The sequence below is a fragment of the Typopeltis vanoorti genome, chromosome 9 (genome assembly GCF_054136105.1).
Source record: "Typopeltis vanoorti isolate ZY-2024b chromosome 9, IOZ_Tvanoo_1.0, whole genome shotgun sequence".
Taxonomy (NCBI): domain Eukaryota; kingdom Metazoa; phylum Arthropoda; class Arachnida; order Uropygi; family Thelyphonidae; genus Typopeltis; species Typopeltis vanoorti.
The window spans coordinates 49,706,384-49,730,855 of NC_143557.1; the positions used below are offsets into that span (position 1 = coordinate 49,706,384).

The 24,472-nt window shown below is 36.3% G+C and overlaps 1 protein-coding gene across 1 annotated transcript in view; it reads right to left on the bottom strand.

Moving 5' to 3' along the window:
* Positions 1 to 24,472, bottom strand: part of LOC150103027 (transmembrane protein 94-like) — a 78,025-nt gene that overhangs the window by 44,773 nt on the left and 8,780 nt on the right. Inside the window, exons 2-3 of the mRNA XM_090398055.1 lie at positions 15,112 to 15,225; positions 9,457 to 9,611 (exon numbers count right to left, since the gene is read on the bottom strand). Of these exons, the coding sequence (XP_090254181.1) occupies positions 9,457 to 9,611; positions 15,112 to 15,210 (254 nt within the window). The 5' untranslated portion in view covers positions 15,211 to 15,225. The remainder of the gene's footprint in view (positions 1 to 9,456; positions 9,612 to 15,111; positions 15,226 to 24,472) is intronic.

The window sequence follows — 24,472 nt, forward strand, 5'->3', positions numbered from 1 at the left end:
TCAAGCCTTTGATGGCTTTTTCTACTTCAAGTACGGATATGTATTCCTGAATGCATGACTGTTCAGTGTTTTTTTTACCACTGTGCTGTCACTGCTTGTTTCATTTAGCAATTTTTCAAAATAATTACTCCATACATCAAGGATATCTTTTTTCTCCAGTTTTCAGGTCACCTTATCATCTCTAAACTTTTACAGCGCTCTTTCCTCCATTTCTAAGCTTCATCAACATCCTCCAGAATATCTTACCACCTTCTTGATATTTATTTTCTATGTTCTTGCCAAAGTCCTCCCATGATTTTTTTGTTTAGCTAGGTTTACACAGTGTTTCGCTTTCTATTTGTCTCTGTATTCTATAAGCTGATTTTTGCCAGGAACTTTCAATATGCTTTCTTCTTTTCCTTCACTACCTCCTTAACTTCCTGTGTCCACCATGGAGTTCTATGGTGGACGGACACAGGACATATCAATGTTTTGTTCAAGGCTTACCAGTGAATCTCCAAGGTTTGGTTTCTGTTCTCAAACTCTTTCATTTTTTTTCTGAAATAACGTTGTTGTATTTTAGTCTACAGTTCACATCTGAGAGCTGTTCAACTTTTATTTGATTTAAAAATTTCTTACATGTTCTTCTTTTCAATATGACATTCAATTTTATCCTGCTCAAGACTAAATGGTAATCACTTCCAATTTCAAATCCATTGTACACTTTAGTGTCCTGCATCAGTGAGAAAATAGCACTATCAACAATAATATAGTCAAAGAGACTTTTCTTATTCCTTGCCTCTTCTCCCCATGTGAATTTATGCATCTTTTTATGTTGGAACATTGTGTTAACCAAGTCCATGTCCTGAGCAGAAATCCAACAGGAATTTGCCATTATTATTAGCGTTGTTCTTTTGTCCAAATTTTCCGAAAAATATTTCTGTATATCTGACAATCATTTCCTATTCTGCTATGTAGATCCCTAACAAGGACCAACTTTTCCTTTTTCATTCTGTCAGTTGCTTTTTCTAAAGCCTCAAAAAATTCCTCCACTTCTATCTTAGTAAAACCTTCTGTGGGACCATATGCACAAATAAGTCTCATTGACAAGTTTCCCATTCTGATATTTGCCCACATTGCTCTACTTGATATTGTCCACCATTCAAGAAGATTAGCCTCATATTTTGTGTTCAATACAATAGCTACTCCTCCTTTTCTCTGACTGTTATTGCTTGAATATAACATTTTGTATTTATTGCTTAGAAAGATCTGACCAGTTTCTGTCTTTTTTTTTTTCAGTCATCCCTATTATGTCGATTTGGTACCTATCTAATTCCTCCATCAGCTTCATTTCTTGGTCATTTAGGCTTCTTATGCTGACAGTACCAATCTTGGAAATCTGGTGATGCTGAGTTAAGGTGTGTTTTAGGACTTGTTCCAATAGCTGACTTTTCAATGTTCACTCTGGTTCCATGGCAAAAACAATGGGGCCTTGTTTTTAACTGGGCAATGCCTCACACAGTATGAAATTCTGTCATGTTGTTCCATCATTTCATTTGTGGTTTAAGCCAACAGGAATACAATTTGGTGGGCTAAATCCCAAATTGCCAGCCCATCCTCATTCATTTAGTATCCAGATAGATACCTAATAGTGTGCACCACATGAAGGTGAGGATTGGACATTAGGTCAGAAGCCCTGGTTGGTTCTCTGCATTCCTTTAAAGGCTATGTGGAGGTCTCATCTCAGTTATACAGCTTTGACCCTTGAGCACCCCAAATCCACTCATGCTTAAAACACTGCTCACATGTTTGAGCTGTGTTCTAAGCATTTTCCTTAAAATCCTTCATGCTATCCAGAGGTGAGGAAATGGGCTCACAGATGATCCCTCTTAGAGAGATTCACTTCATCCTCTATCTCACTCTCACAGATGCTGCATTTCAGCACTGTCTATTTGACAGGTACCCTCACGGTTATAGCTCCAGTTAATTGGCAACCATCATTTCTCCATGTTGAAAGTGTTTCCACTTGGTTATATTAGAAATTAAAGATGCAAGAAATTATATTCTTGGTTTCATCCTTTATCGAAGTGTCAACAAACAAAGTTTGCTCATGAAGTAACTTCATGATAGGGCAACTCATACATGGAGGCTAATGACTTCACATCAATTGCCTTAGTATCCCATAATGTAAATATATACATATCCTTACAGACATATATAATACTATGCATTACGAGAAGGTCACTACCAAGCCTAAGGCAACTGATGTGAAGTCACAGTAGCCTCTATATACAAGTTGCTCTAACATAAAGTTACTTCATGTGCAAACTTTACACTTGGATAAAGGATGACACCAAGAATATAATTTCTTGGCATCTTTAATTTAGAATATGTATAACCAAGTGGAAAAACTTTCAACATCGATCTCTAATCTAAAGTATTTTAATAAGGTAAGATACCTTTTGGCTACTTGTATATGGAAATATGACTTCTGCATTACTTCGACTTTGGTATCACTTCTGGGTCTGGTTCCCACTGATGAGACCTCAATAAAGGTTGAAAACAGTCATAATTCCCACAATGCATAGCATTATACATTTCTATAAGGATATGTGCATTGCATTATGGGATACTAAGGCAATTGATGTGAAGTCATTAGCCTCTATATACGAGTTGTGCAGTCGCAATGTTACTTCATGTGCAAACTTTGTTTGCTTACACTTGAATAAAGGATGAAACCAAGAATATAATTTCTTGGTATCTTAATTTACATCATTTCTATACTTTCTGTTGTGCCTGTTAATGCCAGAACAGCAGCTGCCTAGAATCCCTTTACTCTGCAACTGCAAGCACATCATACCTAATTCTCTACTTTCTCTTTTATTCCATCCACCTCTGTCCTCTGGAACAGCCTTCCTCAATAAGTATTCCAAAACGACACCCTGCAGCTCTTAAAAAAAATTTTTATCTCAGTCCTCATCTGCACCCACACATGGGTGCTGATGTGTTTATAGGTCTTGCAACCTTTCATGTATGGGATCAATACACACACAAACACATAGACCATATTTTGATAGATAACATGCGTGTTATCTATATAAAAAAGTCTAAATTCGTTAAAAATGAACATGCGTGGTATAATTTGAAAGGTATGAGAGGTAAATCAAATGTAATAACAAAACTAAGGTAGAAGTATTACTTAATATTTATTGAACATTACACTATTCAAATCCAAAAAATTCTTAATATTGAAAGAATCAATTGCATTAATTGATTCTTTCATTTAATGCAATTCAGCTTCATAATCATTGTCATCAGACACCAATGCATTCCCTTGTGCTTTAATGAAACCATTTCTAACAATTTTTCACAATGGGTATGCCTTGAAATCCTTTATATTATTGTTTTACGCACTTCTTTTCGATTCCTGCAGCACACAGACAGTAGATATTCTCATACCTTTAAAGGCTCTTTCACTAACAACCCAATCAGTTTTTTTTTTCCCTATGGTTGGCCACAAGCACCTTCTAAACCTCATAGCACGTTTCCTCGTATGTAAACATTTCAGGACTGTTTCAGCCTTTCGCCATTCACGAACACTACTTTCTCCAACACTGAACAATCTACTAGCTTCATGATTCCCTTTTTCCTTTGCTACTTCTACCACTTGAAGCTTGAACTGCGCTGTGTAGGATTTTCTCTGAGAAGTACTTCTGTCTTCCATGGGTGATTCAGATCTAATAACAAAATATAAACAAATAATGATTTACTTTATGAAATATTTTAAAACAGGATGTATGGAATAATTGACCATTGCTAGTAGCAGTGGTCAATTATTCCGTACGTGCTTTTAAAGAATTCCTCCATCCTCTTTCTGTACTTCCTAATTCTACCACTAGTTGGCGCATGAGCATTATCTATACATCAAAAGGAGTGATGAAAATGTTGGGGGTGCACATTATCTATCGAAAAATACGGTATATATATATATATAAATCCAGTTGGCCAAAATTAAGAACCACACTGGCTTGGTTGGCTAAGTTGTTAGAATATCTGCTCTCCAACCAACAGGTCACAAGTTCGAATCCTACTGCTGCAGGCATGGATGTTTGTGATGATCTTTAGGTGGTAGATTTTATATTTCACTGCTCAGTGTGAGACCTCCATCCTGTTTATTTGAGGTCTGAAGTGGCTTAAAAAATATCCATGTTTAGTCTCTAAAGCAGGATTTCTAGATTATGTAGAAAGAAATTTAAAAAATACATTCTGGAAAAAAAAAACATAGAAAATTAAAATCCTTAGCCCAAGTACAGTACTAATATATTCGAGGTTTACAGAAAAACTTTTCATGAGTGGGAGTCACAAAAAAAACTAGCAGTAAAGATAGCGACAGTTTCAATAATTGAAAAATTGTCTGAAAAAATATGCCGTAAAGCTCAATCATGATGAAAATACATATGCTGTCACATCAGTAAATGAATATCATCCAAGAGGCCCAACAATGAATCTTGTAAACAACTGGGGTATACGTTCCCATTAAGACACTCATTAAACACACACACATAGGGTCCAATTATTAGGTTACCGATAATTCTGCACCATAATTTACCAAAAAATGGTATTGAAAATTCATTTCAACTTTACCTAAGGAGTGTCACCAATCCATGAACACTCAAAGTAAGGAATTTAATATAAACCACTAATATTTCATGAGTATCTCACCACATCATCAGACATGTAACCTTTGTTCAGCTAGCTGGAGCAGCTGAACAGAGGTAATAGATTGCTTCTGATCTGCTGCTCCAGTCAGCCATGTACTACTATGAGAAAAACAAGCACAAAGATTGTTTAATGACAGGTTTAACAAGAAAAATTACTAAATTAAAAATAAAAAACAAATTAAATTAAAGTATCTGCATATAGACATATACAATAAAGCAATTATTCATGTACAGTGAATACAAGTTGTAATAAGACATGCCAAATAAATCAACTTGAGAATATATATTTATGTGTGTGTTTTTATTTATATATATATATATATATATATATATTAGGATAACCAAGCAATTTTATATGCTTGGTTATTTTATATATATATATATATATATATATATCAACGATTTTGAAGAAAAAGCCATTAACTCCTTCCCCCTTAAACCAAAATTTTGGTATCGTTATATTGATGATATTTTCCTCATCTGGGATGATGGTGTCAACAACCTCAATTTATTTTTAGACCACCTAAACAAGTGTCATGAAAAAATCTCTTTTACTTTCGAACTGGAATCCGATGACTTCCTCCCCTTTCTAGACCTGAAACTTACCAGATGTGCTGAGAGTATTAAAATCTCAATTTTTAGAAAACCTACTCATACTGATAGATACCTTCATGCTTCCTCCCATCACTACCCCCCCCCCACAAAAATTTGGTATTATTTCCACCTTAGCTCACCAAGCCAAATCTTTACTTATAGAAGAAGCAGAAATTGAAAATGAACTCCTTTTTCTTAAAAAAACTTTTATTAATAATGGTTTCTCTCCTAAGAAAATTGACAAATTTCTATCCCCAGTCACTCAACTACTTCTGAAGATCCCTCTTCCCCCAGAGCCTTCATCTCTTTGCCTTACATCAGCTCTCTTTCACCAAAACTGGCAAAAATTCTCAGGTTTAACTTCAGAACTTGCTTCACTATGCTCCCAAAACTTCGTTCAATACTTAGTAAACCTAAAGAGAAACATCTTCCAACTCAGTTTCCAGGCATGTATAAGATTTTATGTGATTGTGGAAAGCCATACCATAGCCAGACTGCTAAATCCATCCTTCTACGTTTGGAAGAACACTGTAGAGATATCTCCTATAACAGGACTACAGCCAGCGCTCTCTCTAGCCACGTTCTCTTTTCATTTAACTCAAAAGAAGGCCGCCAACACATTTTGAACTGGACTCACACTTCTAACATCCATGTGTGCTATGATGAGCTCGAGAGAAAGATTGTCGAATCTAGAGAAATTTCTCTAGATTCTTCCCATATCAACAACAGCCTAAGTTTCAATCTCTCTGACGCACACGTTGCCTCTATTCACTATTGGCACATAGTCTACAGAGCGTAGTCTACATTTATTTGGAACTCAAGCTTGCATTTTGTTTTCAAAACACGCTACTGTTTTTTTGTACTTGTTCTGCTAATGCAATTTTAAGTCTCTGTAATTCTTTATATATTTCTTTGATTGTGATACCTGAAGATGCTGATCAATTCAATGAAACTAGTAAACTAGTAGTATCTTTTTCAAATATACCATGTCATCTTTTTATCTCTCGGTATCAGTCATTAAAACTTTTTAATAATATTTCCCACCGAGTAAAAATGAATTATGATAATATATATATACAGTCATACCTCGACTTACGCGAATCTGGAGTTACGCAGTTTCTTATATGTACGTATTCCCGTCCCACATCACTCCTCACCACTAGTTGTATCTTTCTGCTGCTGGCTGCATTCCCCAGTGTCGCACATGCTGTGAACAAGCACTGATGTGTTTCGTGTGGTCTCCATTCATACACGATTTTTATAGTCTACAAACCTTGCGATTGTTTAATGTTATGTTCTTGATAAAAATTTTATCACACAAAAAATAATAATGTCATCCAAAAGAAGCAATCCGATTCTTCTGCAGCTAGCAAGAAAAGAAAAATACTGACTTTGGAAGCAAAACTTAACATCATTAAGGATTTTGAAGGCGAAATGAAAATTTGTGAGCTAGCAAAGAAGTTTGATCTACAGGAATCCACAGTAAGAACAATCATAAGAGAAAGGTTTACAGATTTTAGAGGACATAGATTCTAACGAGGAATGAATTGTAGCCACAAGGCAAGGAATAAAAAAATCATTAGCTTGCTATGAAGAAATTTTGCGTGACAAGAAAAAGACATTATGCCGTCAGACGAATCTATTAGATTTTATGAAACCATCGACATCGAAATAACTTTCTTTTTTTTTTTTTTTTTTTTATGTACGAAAAACTACAATTATGATTATATTTCTTAAAAAATATAGGTGTTTTTGTAAACTTTTGGTCCCAATTGTATGTTTGTATATAAAAATTACATGCAAAATTATACCCTGAGTTACGCAAATTCAACTTAAGCGCTTTTTGTTGGTCCCACCTACCGTATAACTTCGGGGTATGACTGTATATATATATAAAATTATAATGTATAAATATATATGTAATTATATATATAGAAAGAAGAATCCATTGCATCAAATAAAAAAATAAAAAGGAAGAATATATATATCTACATACATAAAAATAAATCAACAAACAGATTTTAAGTAAAAGCATAAATGTACACACACACATAAAAAAATTGTCTGGGTAAGCATTGCCAATACATACTACAACTGAATATTGAATTATTGGTGAGAGTTCAAAATCTCTATTCCCCAGAATTTAGAAATTTTCAGATCATTCTAATTAAGATTGGTGATTGTAAAGAGCTTCGTAAAGGTCTCTCAAATATGAAAGGACTCGTGTGAAGAATTTTTGTACTGTGTCACATGATTCTTTGGCTATTAGAAATGTCATGTTCTGCAAAACCAGATTTCTCAGACTGGAGACAACAGATTAAATCCACACATTCTGATTGTCAAATGTCTAACTCATTCTGACAACATGATGAGATACTTACCATGAAATATTAGTGGTTAAAATGAAACTTCTTATTTTCCTTGTGTAATTTAAGTGAGTAGTCATTTAATCAGATCTATGAATTACTTGTATAATTTCTTGTTAAGTATAATGTACATTATAGCTAAGCAGAAAAACATTTCGCACTCTTCAACTATTATTATTCCCAATATGCAAACATTCCTTAAACAACAGTAAATTTAAATGTAGTAAACTGTATTTTTTTGTTAATAGCATTGTTACACTTTTTTTTGTATATATATATACAGGGTGTTCGGGATAAATTTGACATATTTATAATTAATTATATTTTTCCGTAAGTTACATGTATTAACACACACTTCTCTTCATTTAAAAGTTTGGACCCTTCTTCATTCATATACAAGATGTCAGAAAGGATGGATAGCTGGAACCCACCTGAATCATGGAAGAGAATAACTTGTATCATGATGATTCGTGCCCGCCATCAAAATAAGGATATTACGACTGCTGCCCAATGCTCCCTGAATACAGTAAAAACAATCAGGCATGAACTAGAGACTTGCAATGGTGACTACGAGGATGTAGCAAGAAGAAAGATCCCTAGCAGACGATCTGATTGCGTTCGTACAGCAGAATTCCTCGCAAATCTGCAGGAACAGGTGTTGAAGAACCCTGGCATTGGAATTCGGGCTTTGTTCGTGGAGTTGCTAACTGTAGTCAAGCCCTGGATAACAAGGGTAGCCAATGGTAGGCCGTATGTATGGCAGCAGGATTCAGCCCCTTGCCACACCTCTAGGAAAAGTCAAAAATGGTTGTCTGAAAATTTCTACGACTTCACCAGTCCAAATGTTTGGCCTCCAAACTCCCCAGACCTTAACCCCATGGATTATTTTGTATGGGGCGCAGTTGAAAAAGACACCAATCGCACTTCCAGTAATACAAAAGCCCAGTTAATGGATAAAATTAAAACAGTTTTTGCGGCCCTTCCCAGGGAGACTGTAGCATCAGCTTGTTCGAGGTTCCGAAGCAGAATTGAAGCTGTGATCGATGCTAATGGTGGTTATTTTGAGTAAATCTTGTTGATAGTATTGTAATTAACTCTGCCTGTAATGTTTTTTTGTCAATTCATTAAATTTAATAGATACAAAGAAGATTTTCTTTTTCCTTACGAAACTGTCAAATTTATCCCGAACACCCTGTATATCATCTATTGAGATATCACAGTAGGCGATATATATATATATATACACACACGCACTGTTAAAAAAAGCCATACAGTTAACATGTTCGCTGCCACGCTACTTTGGCATAGTCTGTTCCCGTATGCCGAGCAATTTCACTTCTTCAAGGTCAGTACGGTAATCTCGTTGACAGCAGTAAGCATCATACGAGTATACTCATAGTTGGCTTGTGCAGAGCATGTACCATCTATGAGAATACACAGCTTTGATGCTAGCTCCACAAGCCAAGCATTTTCACTTCTTCAAGGTCAGTACAGTAATCTCGTTGCCGGCGGTAAGCATCATACGAGTATACTCGTAGCTGGCTTGTGTAGCTGGTTTACCAACTACGAGTATACAAATAGTTAGCAGTGAACGTGTTAACTCATTGAAACAACCTTGTAGGGACTAAGGAATAATTTGTTATAGCTGACAGTTTGCTACAGTGAGAGTTAACTGTATTGTGGTATATTCCTAAATATGCAATCATAATTAAATATGAAATCAGAAATAATTATAAAGAATATTCAAAATTATTAAAAAAAAAAAAAATAAAAAAAAAAAACTTTATATACATTACCTATCTGTATTTCCCAATCCATAATAAAACATAAAAGCAATGCCCTCCAGTGCAGTTAGTAAAGCACTAATCCAACGAAATGTAGAATGAGAACTATTATGATGATATGCATCCCACATCCAAGAACGAACGTTTCCAGTACTATATATATTACACTATACATAAAAAATACAAATTTCTTCAATTTCCAGCAAAAAAAAATTTTTTTCTTTAATCTAAGAGAGGAAAATATACTAAAGAATAACTTTTTTTTTCAAAGAAAAAAAAAAATTCATAAAACAGGAAAAATGCTTTGATATATAGTCAGAATTATAAAAACAACTAAGACTATGAAGTCAGAATATTATGTATGTTAACCCATGTGTTCTCCATCTAGTTATCCTTTTTGTTTACAGCTCTAACACAATCATCTTGTAAGACATGGAAAGAATTTAGGAGAATCATTGAACATATCTCCTTGTTAGTGCACCAAATAGGTTTTAAGGATGCAGAGAAGAAAGTCAAAGCAGCAAATTATTCTGGCCAGTACTAACAACCTAGCAGGTAACAAGTGTTATATGAAATATTTGCTAGTACAAGTAAATGAAGAGAGCGAGAAAGTAAAAATTATGATTCGGTTGACACATTATGAGAGAGGCAAGCTGAGAAGAAGAGGTATGATTTGCAAATGACGTAGAGTTTGTGGATATGTGGAGCGAGTTTGATGGATAGGACTTATGTAAGAGATAGTTTGCATATGAATGGATTTGGAATCAGATTTCTTGAGAAAGTGTTCTTCGGTGCAAAGCCCGAAAGGTTATTTGTAAACCTATACTACATTTTGTACCATGGGTGGGTTAAGGATATATATATATACGAGGTGGTATCAAAAAGTTTCGAGACTAGCTCTGTTTACGAGAAATTACTTCATTTATCTATGTTTGCACACTATCACCTTCAAAATAGTCCCCTTGCATATCAATACAGCGCTCCCAGCATTCTTGCCACTTCTGGAATGTGTCCTGGAATTCTTTTCGAAGCATGTCAAGCACCTCCTGCGATTTGCGCTGGATCTCCACAATGGTGTCAAAACGGTGACCTTTGAGCTGGATCTTCATCTTCGGGAAGAGGGCAAAGTCTGCAGGAGTCAAATCTGGCCAGTAGGGTGGATGTGGAAGTGAGATCATGTTGTTTCTGGCAAGAAACTCATGTGTGAGGAGAGCTTGGTGACAGGGTGCATTGTCGTCGTGGAGCAACCAGTTTTTTGCACGCCACAGATCTGGTCGCTTTCATCGAATGTCCTCCCTCAGATGCCTTAAAACCTGGTAGTAGAACTCGCTATTGACGGTCTGGCCCCTGAGGACGAATTCTTGATGCACAATGCTGCGAATGTTGAAAAAGACGATGAGCATGCACTTGGTCGAGCTGCAGACCTGCCTCGCCTTTTTCGGTCGTGGAGATGATGGGCTCTTCCACTGTGAAGACTGTTGCTTCGTCTCAGGGTTGTACCCATACACCCAAGTTTCATCACCGGTAATGATCCTTGAATTTCACATTTTTTCAAACGTGAATTTCATGTTTACTCTTTGTTCTAACTTGCTGTCCATGATGAAATCGCACATGTGGTAACGCAGGTGGTCAGAATAGCATCAGTTGCACAGCTCCCGATTTACACAAGACGATGTCTTTTGGCACACTGACTTTGAAGGTAGGTGCTCCCTGTGACTGTACATGCAGCCTTGTGCTGCCATCTGTTGGCGTGTTACAAACCTAGTCTCGAAACATTTTGATACCACCTCGTATATACATATTTTTTTTAATCAATTTTATATGCTTCTTATTTTTAATTTATTTTTTTACAGTTTGGAAACCCTGCTCTAGAGACCAAGCATGAAACTTTTTCAAGCCATTTCAGGCCTCCAAATAAGCAAAGTCGTGGTCTCACACCAGGTGATGAAATTCATCTTCCACCTAAAGACAATCACAAGCATCCATGCCCACAGTAGGATTACAACCCACAACCTGTTGGTTGGAGAGTGGGTATGCTAACCTCAGGTGCAAACTTTGTTTGCCCACACTTGGATAAAGGATTAAACTAATTTTATTATATGCTAACCACTTGGTTGGCCAAGTGGTTAGCATACCATAGTGGTAGCATGATGTGGAATGATGTAGTTCCTCAAGGTTATTAGCATCTGTGGAGTAATCACCACAAGGTGTAAATGTAAGGAAGATTGTGAGATATAGGTGTGTGTATATGGAGGAGAGGGATGGAGAAAGAAATACTGCAATTTATGTACACTAATGAATAAGGGTGAAGAGTTTTTGGAATTGGTTCGTTCAACTTGGCCAAAAGTTATAGACATTAGCGAGGCTTGGTTGATGGTAACCAGGTGACCAAACTTGTCTATATTAGTCCATGTGAAGGCTGATTATGGCCTTATACAATGGAACCGTAATTTCTTCAAGATGAGATCCTCCACATCATTACCATAATACAATGCGATGAGATTTTCACAACTTATGCAATGTGATCCCTGAACTTCAGGTTCTTATCCACTACCACCACTCCCAAATCTTTTGTCTCCTCAACCTTATTCAAAAGTTCTTGCCAAAGTATATTTTGCAATCACAATAAAGGAAAATAAGAAGTAGCTATAGTATCCAACACTAAATATGAGGATAATCTTCTTGAATGGCAGCCAGTATGAAGGAGATAACGTGGGCAAACATCAGAATGATGAACTGGACGATAAGCAGTTGTCTTTATGGTCACAAAGGTTCTACTAAGGAAAAGTAAAAGAACTTTTTGAGGTATCAGAGAAGGCAGATGACACAACGAAAAAGGAAGAGTTGGTCCTTGTTGGAAATCTAACAGCAGAGTAGGAAATGATTACAAGACATGCAGAAATATTTAGGGAAAATTTGGGGTAGAGAAAAAAGCTAATAATAATAATAACTGTAAGTGCCTACTAGGATATGGACTAGTTATTACTAACAGCATGTTACATGCATAAAGATGTGCACAAATTCACTAGTAGAGAAGATGCAAGATATAAGAAAGTCTTATTGATTATGTTACTGTCAATAGCAATGTCTTCATACCTCTTTCAGGACTCGAGTACACAGAGGATATGAAACTGGAAATGATCACCACTTAGTCTTGAGCAAGATAAAATTGAACATAATACTGAAAAGAAGAGTGTATAAGAAAGCTTTAAAAGTAATCAAAGTTGAGCAGCTTTTAGAGGAGAAATGTATACTCAACACAAACATTATTCAGTAAAAAAATTAACAATTCTGAAAACAAGAACCAAACTTCAGAGATTCAGTAGCAAACACTAGAGGAAACATTGCATGATTCAGCCAGAGAGGCAAGAAGAAAGGTGTCATCAAGGATAGCAAAATCAGAAATCCATGGTAAACTCAGAAAGATAAGAAAGGTAGTCAAGGTAAAAAAAAAATGTATTGAAAATTCCTGGCATAAGTCAGCTTGTGTTCTTAGAAAATGAAGTAGCAAAACAAAAGCCAATGGAAATTTTTGATAAGAACATAGAAAATCAGTATCAGGAAGGTGGCAAAATATGATGGAGGCTTTTTAAAAAACCTCCAGAAATGGAGAAGAGTACTGTAAGACAAATCAAATAATAAAAATGACATGAAAACTGAAAATAAAGATATTCTTGAGGTCAGAAGTGATTACTTAAAAAGAGTGCTAAATGAAACATATAGTAACAGGACAGTGATAGAAAACAAATCAACAGGAATATACATCAATACTTGAAGAAAATACATGAAAAACCTGAAATATGGAATGGCAGCTGTGGTAGATGATATCAGACCAGAAATGCTCAAATATGGAGGTATAACAGTGTTACAGTGGCTACACTGCATAATTCAGAAGGCCTGGTCACACAGTTAAATTCCATATGATTGTCACAGCACCCTCTATAAAATGGGAACTGAAATTGAATTTGAGAAATACAGAGGAATTTCTCTACTTACTGAGTGTTCCTGATAAGATTTATATTAGCATACTTAAGAAGAAAAAATTGTAGAAGGGAAACTTGGAGAACAAGCTGGATTCAAGCCAAACAGAGGTTGTGAGGATCAGGTCTTCACTTTAACACAAACAGCTAAGAAATCATGGAATTTATTATCATTATTGTATGGGCACCTTCATGGAGTCTGAAGATTCATCAAGGAAGACCCAAACTACCCACACAATCTATCATACCTCTCCTTGAATCCATTAACAACAAACAAAGCACTCACAATTGACTCTGGCAACCCATTCCACTCATTCACAACTCTATAAGCAAAAAATCTAGTCTTCACACCCCTGCTAACTAAACCTTATTCAATTTCCAAAAATGACCTCTTGTTGTGGCCCTCTAGCCAAGTGCTGAAACATTTCCCCTGCATCAATCCTATAAAACCATAGGTAACTTAAATATTTCTATCATATCCCCTCTTTTTCTCCTATCAACCATCTTCTGCAATCCACACACACACACTCAACCTATCCTCATAGGAAACATTACACAGACCATTCACCACCTTGGTCACTCACCTCTGTCTTCTCCACCATTTCTACATCCCCCTAGAAACCCACAAGACCAGACTTGAGCACAATAATACAGATGCGGATGTAACAAGGTCTTATAAAGAGGAATAACAACTTCCTTATCTCTACTTGTGTGTTCTTCAACAGCCAAGTAATCTTATGAGCTACCTTAGCAACTTTAACAATATGTCCTCTAAACTTGAACTCTCTGTCTACCACGATCCTTAATGTATAGCTTCATCTATTTCATGGAGTACAGTTCCATCAATGTGGTACACAGCTTGTAATCTATTTATCTCAAGATGCATAACTTTACATTTCTGACATCAAACTGACACCCATTATCTTTTGCCCATACTGACAGCCTATTTAAATCATCCTGCAAGCTTTCCACATTGCCTTGATTAACTATTACTCTATCTAATTTCGCATCATCAGCAAACAACTGAATATTTCCTCTCGGGTTATTTCAGATTAATATCATTTATGTACAAATTAAACAGGAGTGGTCCTAACACTGAACTTTGTGGTACCACTAGTCACCTGCTTTCACATGGATGCTGCTCCTCCATATACCATTTTTTGATATCTGTCCAGCAGCCATTCTCTTATCTACATAACCAGTGTAATATCCATTCCCATTTGTTCTAATCCAGAACAGAGTTCCATGTGGTATTCTGTCAAATGCCTCTGCAAAATCCAGCATAATCATCGTATAGCCATTTCCTTCATTCAACTCAGCTGTTACTCTATTACAAAAAAAGTTAGTAAATTACTAAGGCATGACCTACCTTCACAAAGTCATGTTGCCTCTCATACAGTATCATATTTTTATTCACCCATTCTTGAATTCTCTTTTTGACCAATTTTTCCAGTACTTTTACCACCATTCCTGAGATACTGATTGGTCTATATTTTGCTGCTGTGGTCATAGAACCACCCTTAAATAAAACAAAGATATGTATTTAAATCTTGTAAATCTGTTAAATGCATATGACAAGGTGCCAAGAGAAAAACTGTTCAAAACACAGCAATTATATGGTGTAAATGGGACATAATATCAGGCAATACATAATCTATGTTTAAGTTGATATTCATTTTTAACATACCTCACATTTATTTAACTCCTTCTTCACAGAATCATAAAGGACTGATAAAGCTTCTGATGTTGATAAACCACTTGGCAAAACAAGTTTATGATGAGCCATTTAAATATTTCTATGCTATTAAAAACAATATTAGTTAATAAATAAATAATTAAATGTGTGCATGCAGACACACATTTATAGTAACATTTAGAGGTATATTTTAAACAAGTGTGTAAATAACACTTTCATAAATTAAAAAGATATACTTGGAAATTCATTCTTGCATCGTGACATAATTCATTAAAACAACTGAACCACTAGGTCTTTTTCTTTCCCCTCTCTTCATGTATTGTAAAAAATCTATTTATAATAATTCCTAAACATACAATTCTGAAATGTATCCTGTATAATCCTTAAAATGTATAATATTAATTTGGTAAGAATATAGAAGATACATATCAGGAGGGTGGCAAAATGTTCTGAAGGCTACTGAAAAAGTTTAGAAATAGAGTAAAGAATGTTATAAAAGGAAGCAGAGGACAAAGGTGACATGAAAACTGAAGATATAGATATTCCAGATGTCTCAAGTAATTACTTTGAAAGACTGCTAAATGAAACAAGGTGTGCTGCAATAGGGGTAGAAAACATTAAAGAGAAATGCAATCAGAATATGTATCAATACTAGTTGGAAAAGCCAACCTAAAATCTACATATACAGCTGGAATAGATGATATCTGGCCAGAATTATGGTAAAAAAAAGTTTCACAGATGGCCAGAAGGTCAAATTCCAAATGACTGGTAGAACCTTTAGTGCCAGTGTATAAAAAGGAAAATAAAAGTAAATATGAGAATTACAGAGGAATTTTTTTATTAAATGTTCCAAGTAAGAATTATGAATTATGCAACTAGGGTTGAGAAGAAAAATTGCAGAACAAGTAGGATTCAGGCCAAATTGAGGTTGTGAGGATCATATTTTCACTTTAAAACCAAACAGGTGAGGAATCATGGGAATATAAGGATCTGTATTTGAGTCTTGTAAATACTTCATAGCACAATTGGAAGAACAATGGTATATTGCACACTTCGATTGGAAAAGGCAAAGTTAAATTCTCATCATTACGAGAAGAATCTTTATATGGGCTTTTTCATTTGAAGGTGAGTTAGTCGATCTTATACAGAGGTAGCAGAGTTTTTCTACAGGAAACTCGGGTTTTTCATCCTGCATACAGGCAAATTGGCATTCAAAAAACATGCAATTTACAGATAAAAAATACTGTTGTTGGTAGTATGGGCAGCAGATGGCACTGATGATAGTCGTGTATAGTAGAATAGTATCCTTGGACCCCTTGGAGGTGTCAAGTATAATAATATCATCGATTTCCTGACATATATACCCCCACAGGGTGTTCAGGTTACTATGACAGCACTACATGATTAAATTTACATTATTATTAATCTCCTATCAACAATTTTCCTCCAAATCAATCTATTACTTGTGAGCACCCCACTATTGTCATATGTAACATTCCGTGCTTCTAAGGCACTTCTGACTGAATCAATCCACCTAGACCTTGTTCTTCTTCTTCTGTGTCTCTTTCCTGCCATCTTGGAATCAAAAACACCTGTATTGCTAACCTTTCTTCACCTATTCAATTTAAGTGGTCATACCATCTTGGATTATTTCTGCTGACACATTCTTGAATTCTAATAATGTCAAGTTCTTTTCTAATACCTTCATCTTTAATATGATTCTGCCATTGATATCATCGGTTCACTCCCCTAATTTTTCTCAGAACTCTCATATCTGTAGTCTCTAGCCTTTGATCAAGTGCTTTTGTTTGAAACCCAACTTTCAGATAAATAACTTAAAATTGGTTTCAAGTTATGGATCTAAGAGTTTGGCTAATTTCACTCATATTCCATATAAATATTCAGCTGGCTACCCACCATACCAGATTTGCTTATTCTGTTGTCTATTTCCAGATTAAACCTGCCATCTTCACTAAAAACTGTGCTAAACAGCTGAAATATTTTACTTGTTCTACAGGATCTCCATTCAGAATTCACCTGAAGTTTTCTATACTCCTGCCTGTTTTCATAGTTTTGGTCTTTTTATTGCTGATTTAATAATAATAATAAATCTGGAAAAGACATACGACAAGGAGTCAAAAGAAACACTGTTCAAAATGCTGCAATTATACGGTGTAAATGGGACATTATATTGTGCAATACATAGTCTATATTTGAACTGTAAGTCAGCAGTCAAAACTGAAGGTAGTAGAGGAAGATATCCTGTACCTCCACTATTATTCATCATCTATGTGGATCATGTTGGAAAGGAGAGTAGGATTATGCCTGATATCCATTATTCACAAAATACCTATCATAGCTCTCCTTAAACTCATTCACTGAAGAAGCACTCACAACCATCTGTAGCAACTCATTCCACCCATTCACCATCCTCTAAGCAACAAATCTAATCCTAACATCCTTGATAACCACACTCTTACATAATTTCCATTCATGACCACCTCATTCTCTCCCTTCATGCTATGTACTGTAAAAAATCTTCAGCGTCAATCCTGTAAAATCCCTATAATAACTTATCTGCTTCTATCATGCCACCAGTAACAACTAGTTTTTGAAGCCCATTGACCATCTAATCTGGTAGGGGAGAGCATTCCATAGCCCTGCCACAATCTTTGTCACTCGCCTCTGGTTCCTTCTCCACCACTCCTTCATCCCTATGGAATCCAGGAGTCCATATCTGAGCACAGTAGCCCAGATGTGGCATTATTAAAGTCATATATATATATAGGTTGTTTCAAAAGGAGGTATACAACTTTGAATGACAATAGAAAGTAAATAGCGATAGATGAACAATTTTTACTACCATACAAATGTAGCATAACACTTGAAGTTTCAACACAGAGTTCAATATGACTGCCTGCAGTAATTCTGCAGATGTCCTCTGTAATCAATTTCCTGCCACAAGCGGCAAGGTATATCTGGCATAACTTCAGCAATGGTGGCAGTAATTCTGAAATACAGCTCATAAAAATTGGCTGGTAGTAGTAGTACAGACACCCTATCTTTTGCAAAGCTCACAAGAAAATATGTAAGCAAGCGTGGGGGAACGTGGTGCCTCTCTACCAAACCATCTGCCTGGAAAATGGGTATCAAGGTACTACCTTACATCTGTCAGGTAATGAGGAGCTACTCAGTCTTGCTGGAAATGTGTCCATTGTAGTCATCGCCATCTAATTCTGGTATTAGGTATCCTTGTAGCATGTCCAGATACACACCACCGGTAACAGCAGACTCCAAAAAAAAAAAGAAGAAATCCTGTACAGGATTTCTGTACAGAAATCTTGATGATATCTTGATATCGTCTGTACAGAAATCCTGACAATATCTTCATATCTTCTTTCTTCAAATGTTGAATGAGGGTAAAGTTGTAAGGCCTTAAATGAAGATGCTATCGCAAAACACACCACACAGTCACATGTGGAATTCCAATTTCAGGAGATGCCCATATGATTGACTTTCCAGGACTTCTCTGGAAACTTTCCCGAATTCTTCCACAACAGCATCGACAGCACGCAGCCTTCCCACTAACCTTGGATGACACATAGAACAGCGCGTTTTCACTAAATTCTTGTACCATGTGTAGATCGTGAACCTACTAGGAGGTTCTTTGCCATATTGCATGCAGAAATTCCTCTGAACTTGTGTTGCAGACTTCATTTTCTCAAACCAAAACATACAATGTGCTTGCTTTGTACCATCAAAAGTCGCCATTTTAAAAAAGGTGTGAAATATCATGCCATCTAGGGTTGTCATTTGGTAATAAAGTTAAGTGACCAAAAATTTGTGTGTTTTGCTACATTATGACACTCACTCATTCAGCTTTTGTACATCTTCCGAGTTATTCTCTGTTCTCCTTCGAAGTTGTATACACCCTTTTGAAACTGTGTGTGTGTGTGTGTGTGTGTGTGTGAGAGAGAGAGAGAGAGAGAGAGAGAGAGAGAGAGAGAGAGAGAGAGAGAGAGAGAGAGAGAGAGAGAGAGAGAGAGGGGGGGGGGGGGGGGGCTTTAATAATGGCTTATATATATACAGGCGGTCCCAGGGTTACAGTCAACCTGACTAACGCCATTCCGTACTTATGAACGAGCTCCCCATAAGGATAATTAAATCAATTCGAGAACTAGTTTCATTCGTGCATGTAAACAAACCTACACTTTGCTGCATTATTAAAGCAGCTCTTCCCATCATTTGAAAGTCAAATTTAAGGGCCTGGGTTACACCTGCCGTGTTTGAAGATTGGATCTCGATCTGTTTTATTCCTGATGTGGAACGTTATTATTCGTAAAATAAAATTCCCTTTAAAATTGTGCTTGTGCTGGACAATGCTCCTGGACATCCAACATCTTTGGATGACCTTCACCCTTAATGTAAAGGTCGTATTTTTACCACCCAACACTAGATCATTACTATAGCCAATAGACCAGGGAGTTTCTGCATTTATGGCTATTACTTATAGTGTGCACTCCTGCAAGCAGTCAGGGTTATGAAAGATGGATGACCTTGAGAGAGTTCTGAAATAATTGGAACAAACTGTGCCCTCAATTCTGTGATGATTTTCATGGCTTCACAGAAGACATCACCAAAGCCAGAAAAGCTGTGGTGGATAGTGGCAACGTAATACAATTGGACATCACTGAAAATGATGTCATTGACTAGAGTCCCATTCACAAGAATTAACCAATGAAGAACTTATGGAGATAGAGAAGCAGCTGATAGAAACACAAAAACATGAAGAATCAGAAGATCCAGAGCCAAGAAAGTTTACGACAAAAGAATTAGCTAAAGCCTTTCAACTCACTGAAGCAGGATTTTCAAAGCTTGAGGAGCAAGATCCTAACATTCAGCAATTAACAAAGGTTTACCGTGCCATTAATGAGAACATCAGTTGCTACAAGGCCATTTATGATGAACAAAAGAAAAAGGCTGTGCAAACAACTCTAGAAACCTATTTCAAGAAACTGACTTCAGTGGTAAGCTGCCCTCCTCCAAAACAGAATCAAATCCTGATTCTCCAGCACCAGGTCCATTCTCTCTAGCACCATCTCCATCATTATTTTCCGATTAATGTTACCTTCTTGCCTCACAAATGCTCCTTCCAGTAAGCAAGACATTGATGCAACTTTTAATATTCTTTTTTGAAATTTCTATCTCCTATCTAAACTTTTTATATGAGCTTGTTTTTATGTTCTGTTTGTTTGAATTAAAAGAAAGAGCGCAATATTTTCTATGACTTAGTATTACAATGTATTATTATTTCCACATATGAGCCATTTTAGTATTGTTATTATTATTATTACTGCACATGCGCTGTTATCAGGGATCTGAGTTACATACAAATCCGACTTAAAAACATTCTCAGGAAAGTATCTCATTCGTAACCCGGGGACTGCCTGTATATATATTATGGAGAACCCATCCATGAGAGGTGGGTCAACCTATAATACACCAGCAACATGGATAGGAAGGAGAATAATATAGGGAGATAACTATATTTATATTATTATTATTATATTCCCTCAGGCATACGGCTGGTGGGGGGGGGCTATATGCTACCGTACTATGGAAATGATTAAGAGCAAGGTGGTTTCCTTGTTCATAATCTTTATCTGGAAAAACCAAAGATAAACTGGTGGAAAAAAACTCTGCTATCCATGACCAAGATCGGCTAACTTGGCTATGGCTGAGGAAGATCCTTAAGCTCCTCACGTCGTCGACGGGAATCGAACCTAGGACAGTCCTTCCCCAGGCATATGGTTGTGAAGCACATAGCCAAAAGGCTAACTGAGTGGATTATATATTTATATAGGGGAACATATAGGTGAACAATAACTTCTCTATCACAGCTTGTTAGTGTGTAATTCAATAAACGTGTAATCTGATGTGCTGTTTTGGCTACCTTCACAAAATGCCCTCTAACTTAACTCTCTGTTCAAAATCACCCCAAAATCCCTAGCCTAATCAGTTTCCTAGTTCAGTTCTATCAATATAGCACATCTTGTGATTTCTTCTTCCCAAAGTGTATCACCTTACATTTGACTACATTAAACTTGCAGCTATCCTTTACCCATATGACAGGTCTATTTAAGTCATTCTTCATGATCTCTACAGTTTAGCATCAACAAACGGAATATTTCCTGTATCATTGATATACTTTGTATATCAATGATATAAGGAAGGATCAAATACTGAGCCCTGTGGTACACCATTGGTCACCTGGCTCCCCCTAGACTCAATTCCTACATAAACCACTTTCATCTGTCAATTAGCCAATCTCTAATATAAATCATCAGATTCATATCCATTCCCATTTGCTCCAATTTAACAACAGAGTTCTAAGTGGAATCCTGTCAAATGCCTTTGCAAAGTGTCTAGCAATATCACTGAGAATCCATTTTCTTTATCCAAATCAGTAATCTGTTTACTAATATAATACCTTCTGCCCTAGTAATTTTCTTACTAAACCAAGACCCACCCTACAGAAAACCATGTTGTTCCTTATACAGTATCATATTCCTACCCACCCAATCCTGAATTCTGTCTTTCACAATATCTCCAATACCATAACAACCACTCATGAAATGTTATAAATTAAAGATAGCAGAAATTATACACTTGGTTTAATCCTTTATATAAGTGTAAGCAAACAAAGTTTGCATCTCAAGTATTTTCAGGACTGAGGCAACTAGTATATAGAAGCTAATGACTGGACTGCAGTATTGATGAGGATAAGGATTTGGGGAATGATGGTGAACTAGGAGTTGGAGTTCAGAGGGCATATTTCAAATGTACGTAAAATAAGCTCAAAAGATCACTTAAAAGTCAAAAATCATAAAATAAACAAAGGAAGGTTTTTTTTTTCTTATACAGCTGCATCTTAATTAGTGTGTACAGGTTTGGTCACTTGGGTTAGATTGAAAGTTTATGGCTTGAAAAAATTATTATGTATTGAAAATCTTTCAATATATGATAAGCAGGGAGAGAACAAGGAGGGATCATCTCTGGAGATTGTGTAAGAGTGTGAAAACTGAATTCTTTGCTTGGAAAACAAATGAGTGAAATGAGTTGCCTGAGGTGATTATGTGTGCTTTCTCAGTGGAGTTTATGGAAAGGTATGATGGGATTGTATCAATAAACAACTTGAACGTGGGCCTCCTAACATGAGTGAGATTACATGGAAATACTCTTGCAACAATAATGCCTTCAAGTGTGGATAGCAGTCTCCAGAACAGGTGTTTTGAATTATTATTATTTTATCCACAGCTTACTTAGTGTACTAATATATTATAGGTGTACTACACATTGGTATAACACAGAGATTTTTATTAATAAGGTCAAGCACCTTTTGGCTATTTGCATATGAGATGTATATGACTTTTGAATTACTTCAACCTTGGTATCTCTCCGGGGTCTGGCTGCCACTGATGAGACCTCAATAAAGGTCGCAACCAGTCTGGATGGCGACCCTTCCCATTATGCATTGCATTATACACATCCGAAAGGGGGTGTGCTTTGCATTATGGGATACATACTAAGGCAAGTGATATATTTCACGTGCAAAACTTTGTTTTGCTTCCTTGGGAAAAGGATTAAAACCAAGCATCCCCTAGGGGCAAATATTCATGACTGTAGATCTGTGTGTGTTTACGGGGCCAGTTTGCCTGTTCTGAGGGACAAAAAAAACAGAGTTTCTGGGTGAAAAAAACCTCCACCTACATATCAGACTGGCTAGCTCATCTTTAGTCAAAAGAGATCAGATAAAGTTTCCTCACATCATGGACAGGAGTCAAACCCAGGTCTTTCCAATCTAAGGACTTCGTCTATACCGAATGAGTTACGGAGGCTCATATATACACTTGAATTCCTTTAAAGTAAGATAAGGAAATGCTACCAAAGATGTCAGCCAGCCTAGATGAGATGAAATAATTAGCATATAACTAGTGTATAACATCACAGCGGTTTTAATACAGTAAGGTAGTTATCTAAAGAATTATGAGAATTCAAATTGACATATACTGAGACTCCCATGGAGTCACAGACTCACTGTGGGAGATCCCTCTGTCCCACACACACACACATTTCATCATAACACACCCTAAAAATACTTGCATTCTCTGTATTCACCACATTACATGCAAAAATCTTGCTTTTCACTCCCTTGTTGATACACACTCCTTATATAGGGATGGCGTCCCATCTCCCATCAATCTATAAAATACTTCCTCCGTGTTAATCTAAAAAAAAAATCTCCCTCCTCCTATCCACTTAGACTCTACAAATTTCAGGTCTTCATTCAATCTTTCACAATCATCTCTTCAATCTCTGTACCCTTTTCAACATCTCTTCATTTTGAAAACCAGGTTACCAAATATGTACACAGTAATCCATATGCAACCTAATGAAGGTCATCTACAATTAAACCATAATCTCCTAAATGTCAATGTCCTCCACATCACTGCCATAATCCATTGCGCTAAATTTTAGGCCTTTATCTGCCATCATGCCCAGATCCCTTACCTTCTCTAAGATATCCTAATCAGTTGTACAATCTGCATTCCATCTTTGTTTAATAAATTTTGAAATCTTACACTTTGCAACACTGAACTGTTAAACCAGCTCACCTGCCTGTTCTTCTGGTCTACTGCAGAACTCTTGCAAAGAAGCTACAGCATCAGCTCTACTATTCATTGTTCTTCACAGTGCATCACATGCAAACAACTACATTTCACCATTCGAACCTCTCTAAATATCATTAACATATAAGTTACACAGTAACTGCTCCAAAGCAAATTCTTGGGACACAACACTAGACTTTCCAGGATATAGAAATATACTGTTGTGTCAGAAAATGTGATGAGTCATCTCCTTTTTCCGACCCAACATAGAGTTAGCTCAGAAGGAATGGATAAGGACATACTTATGCCTCCAAACAGAAAATGTGCTCATTAATGACCCATAAACATGTGTATATCCAGATAAGTAAATTCTAAGCAATGTTAAAGTATCCCCGAAACTAAATAGAGAAGGTTTATTAAAACTATTAAGGCAGAAAATCATGTATAAATTCTAAAAAGATGTGTACAAGCTAATAATAGTTTTAGGCCATGTCAAAGATAGTTCGTGGCCACGGTATCCAATCAGCAGTTGCCGTACATATGACGACACCACCAAGTGAGGGCGCTGTTTTGGAGTATATAGGTTTCGGCAGGGATTTGAATCGCTCTCTTTTTCTTCTCGTTTCGTTGGTACCTGGTTTCCTGTGCGGAAGGCTGTATAGCTGTGAAAAGCTGCAGGCCAT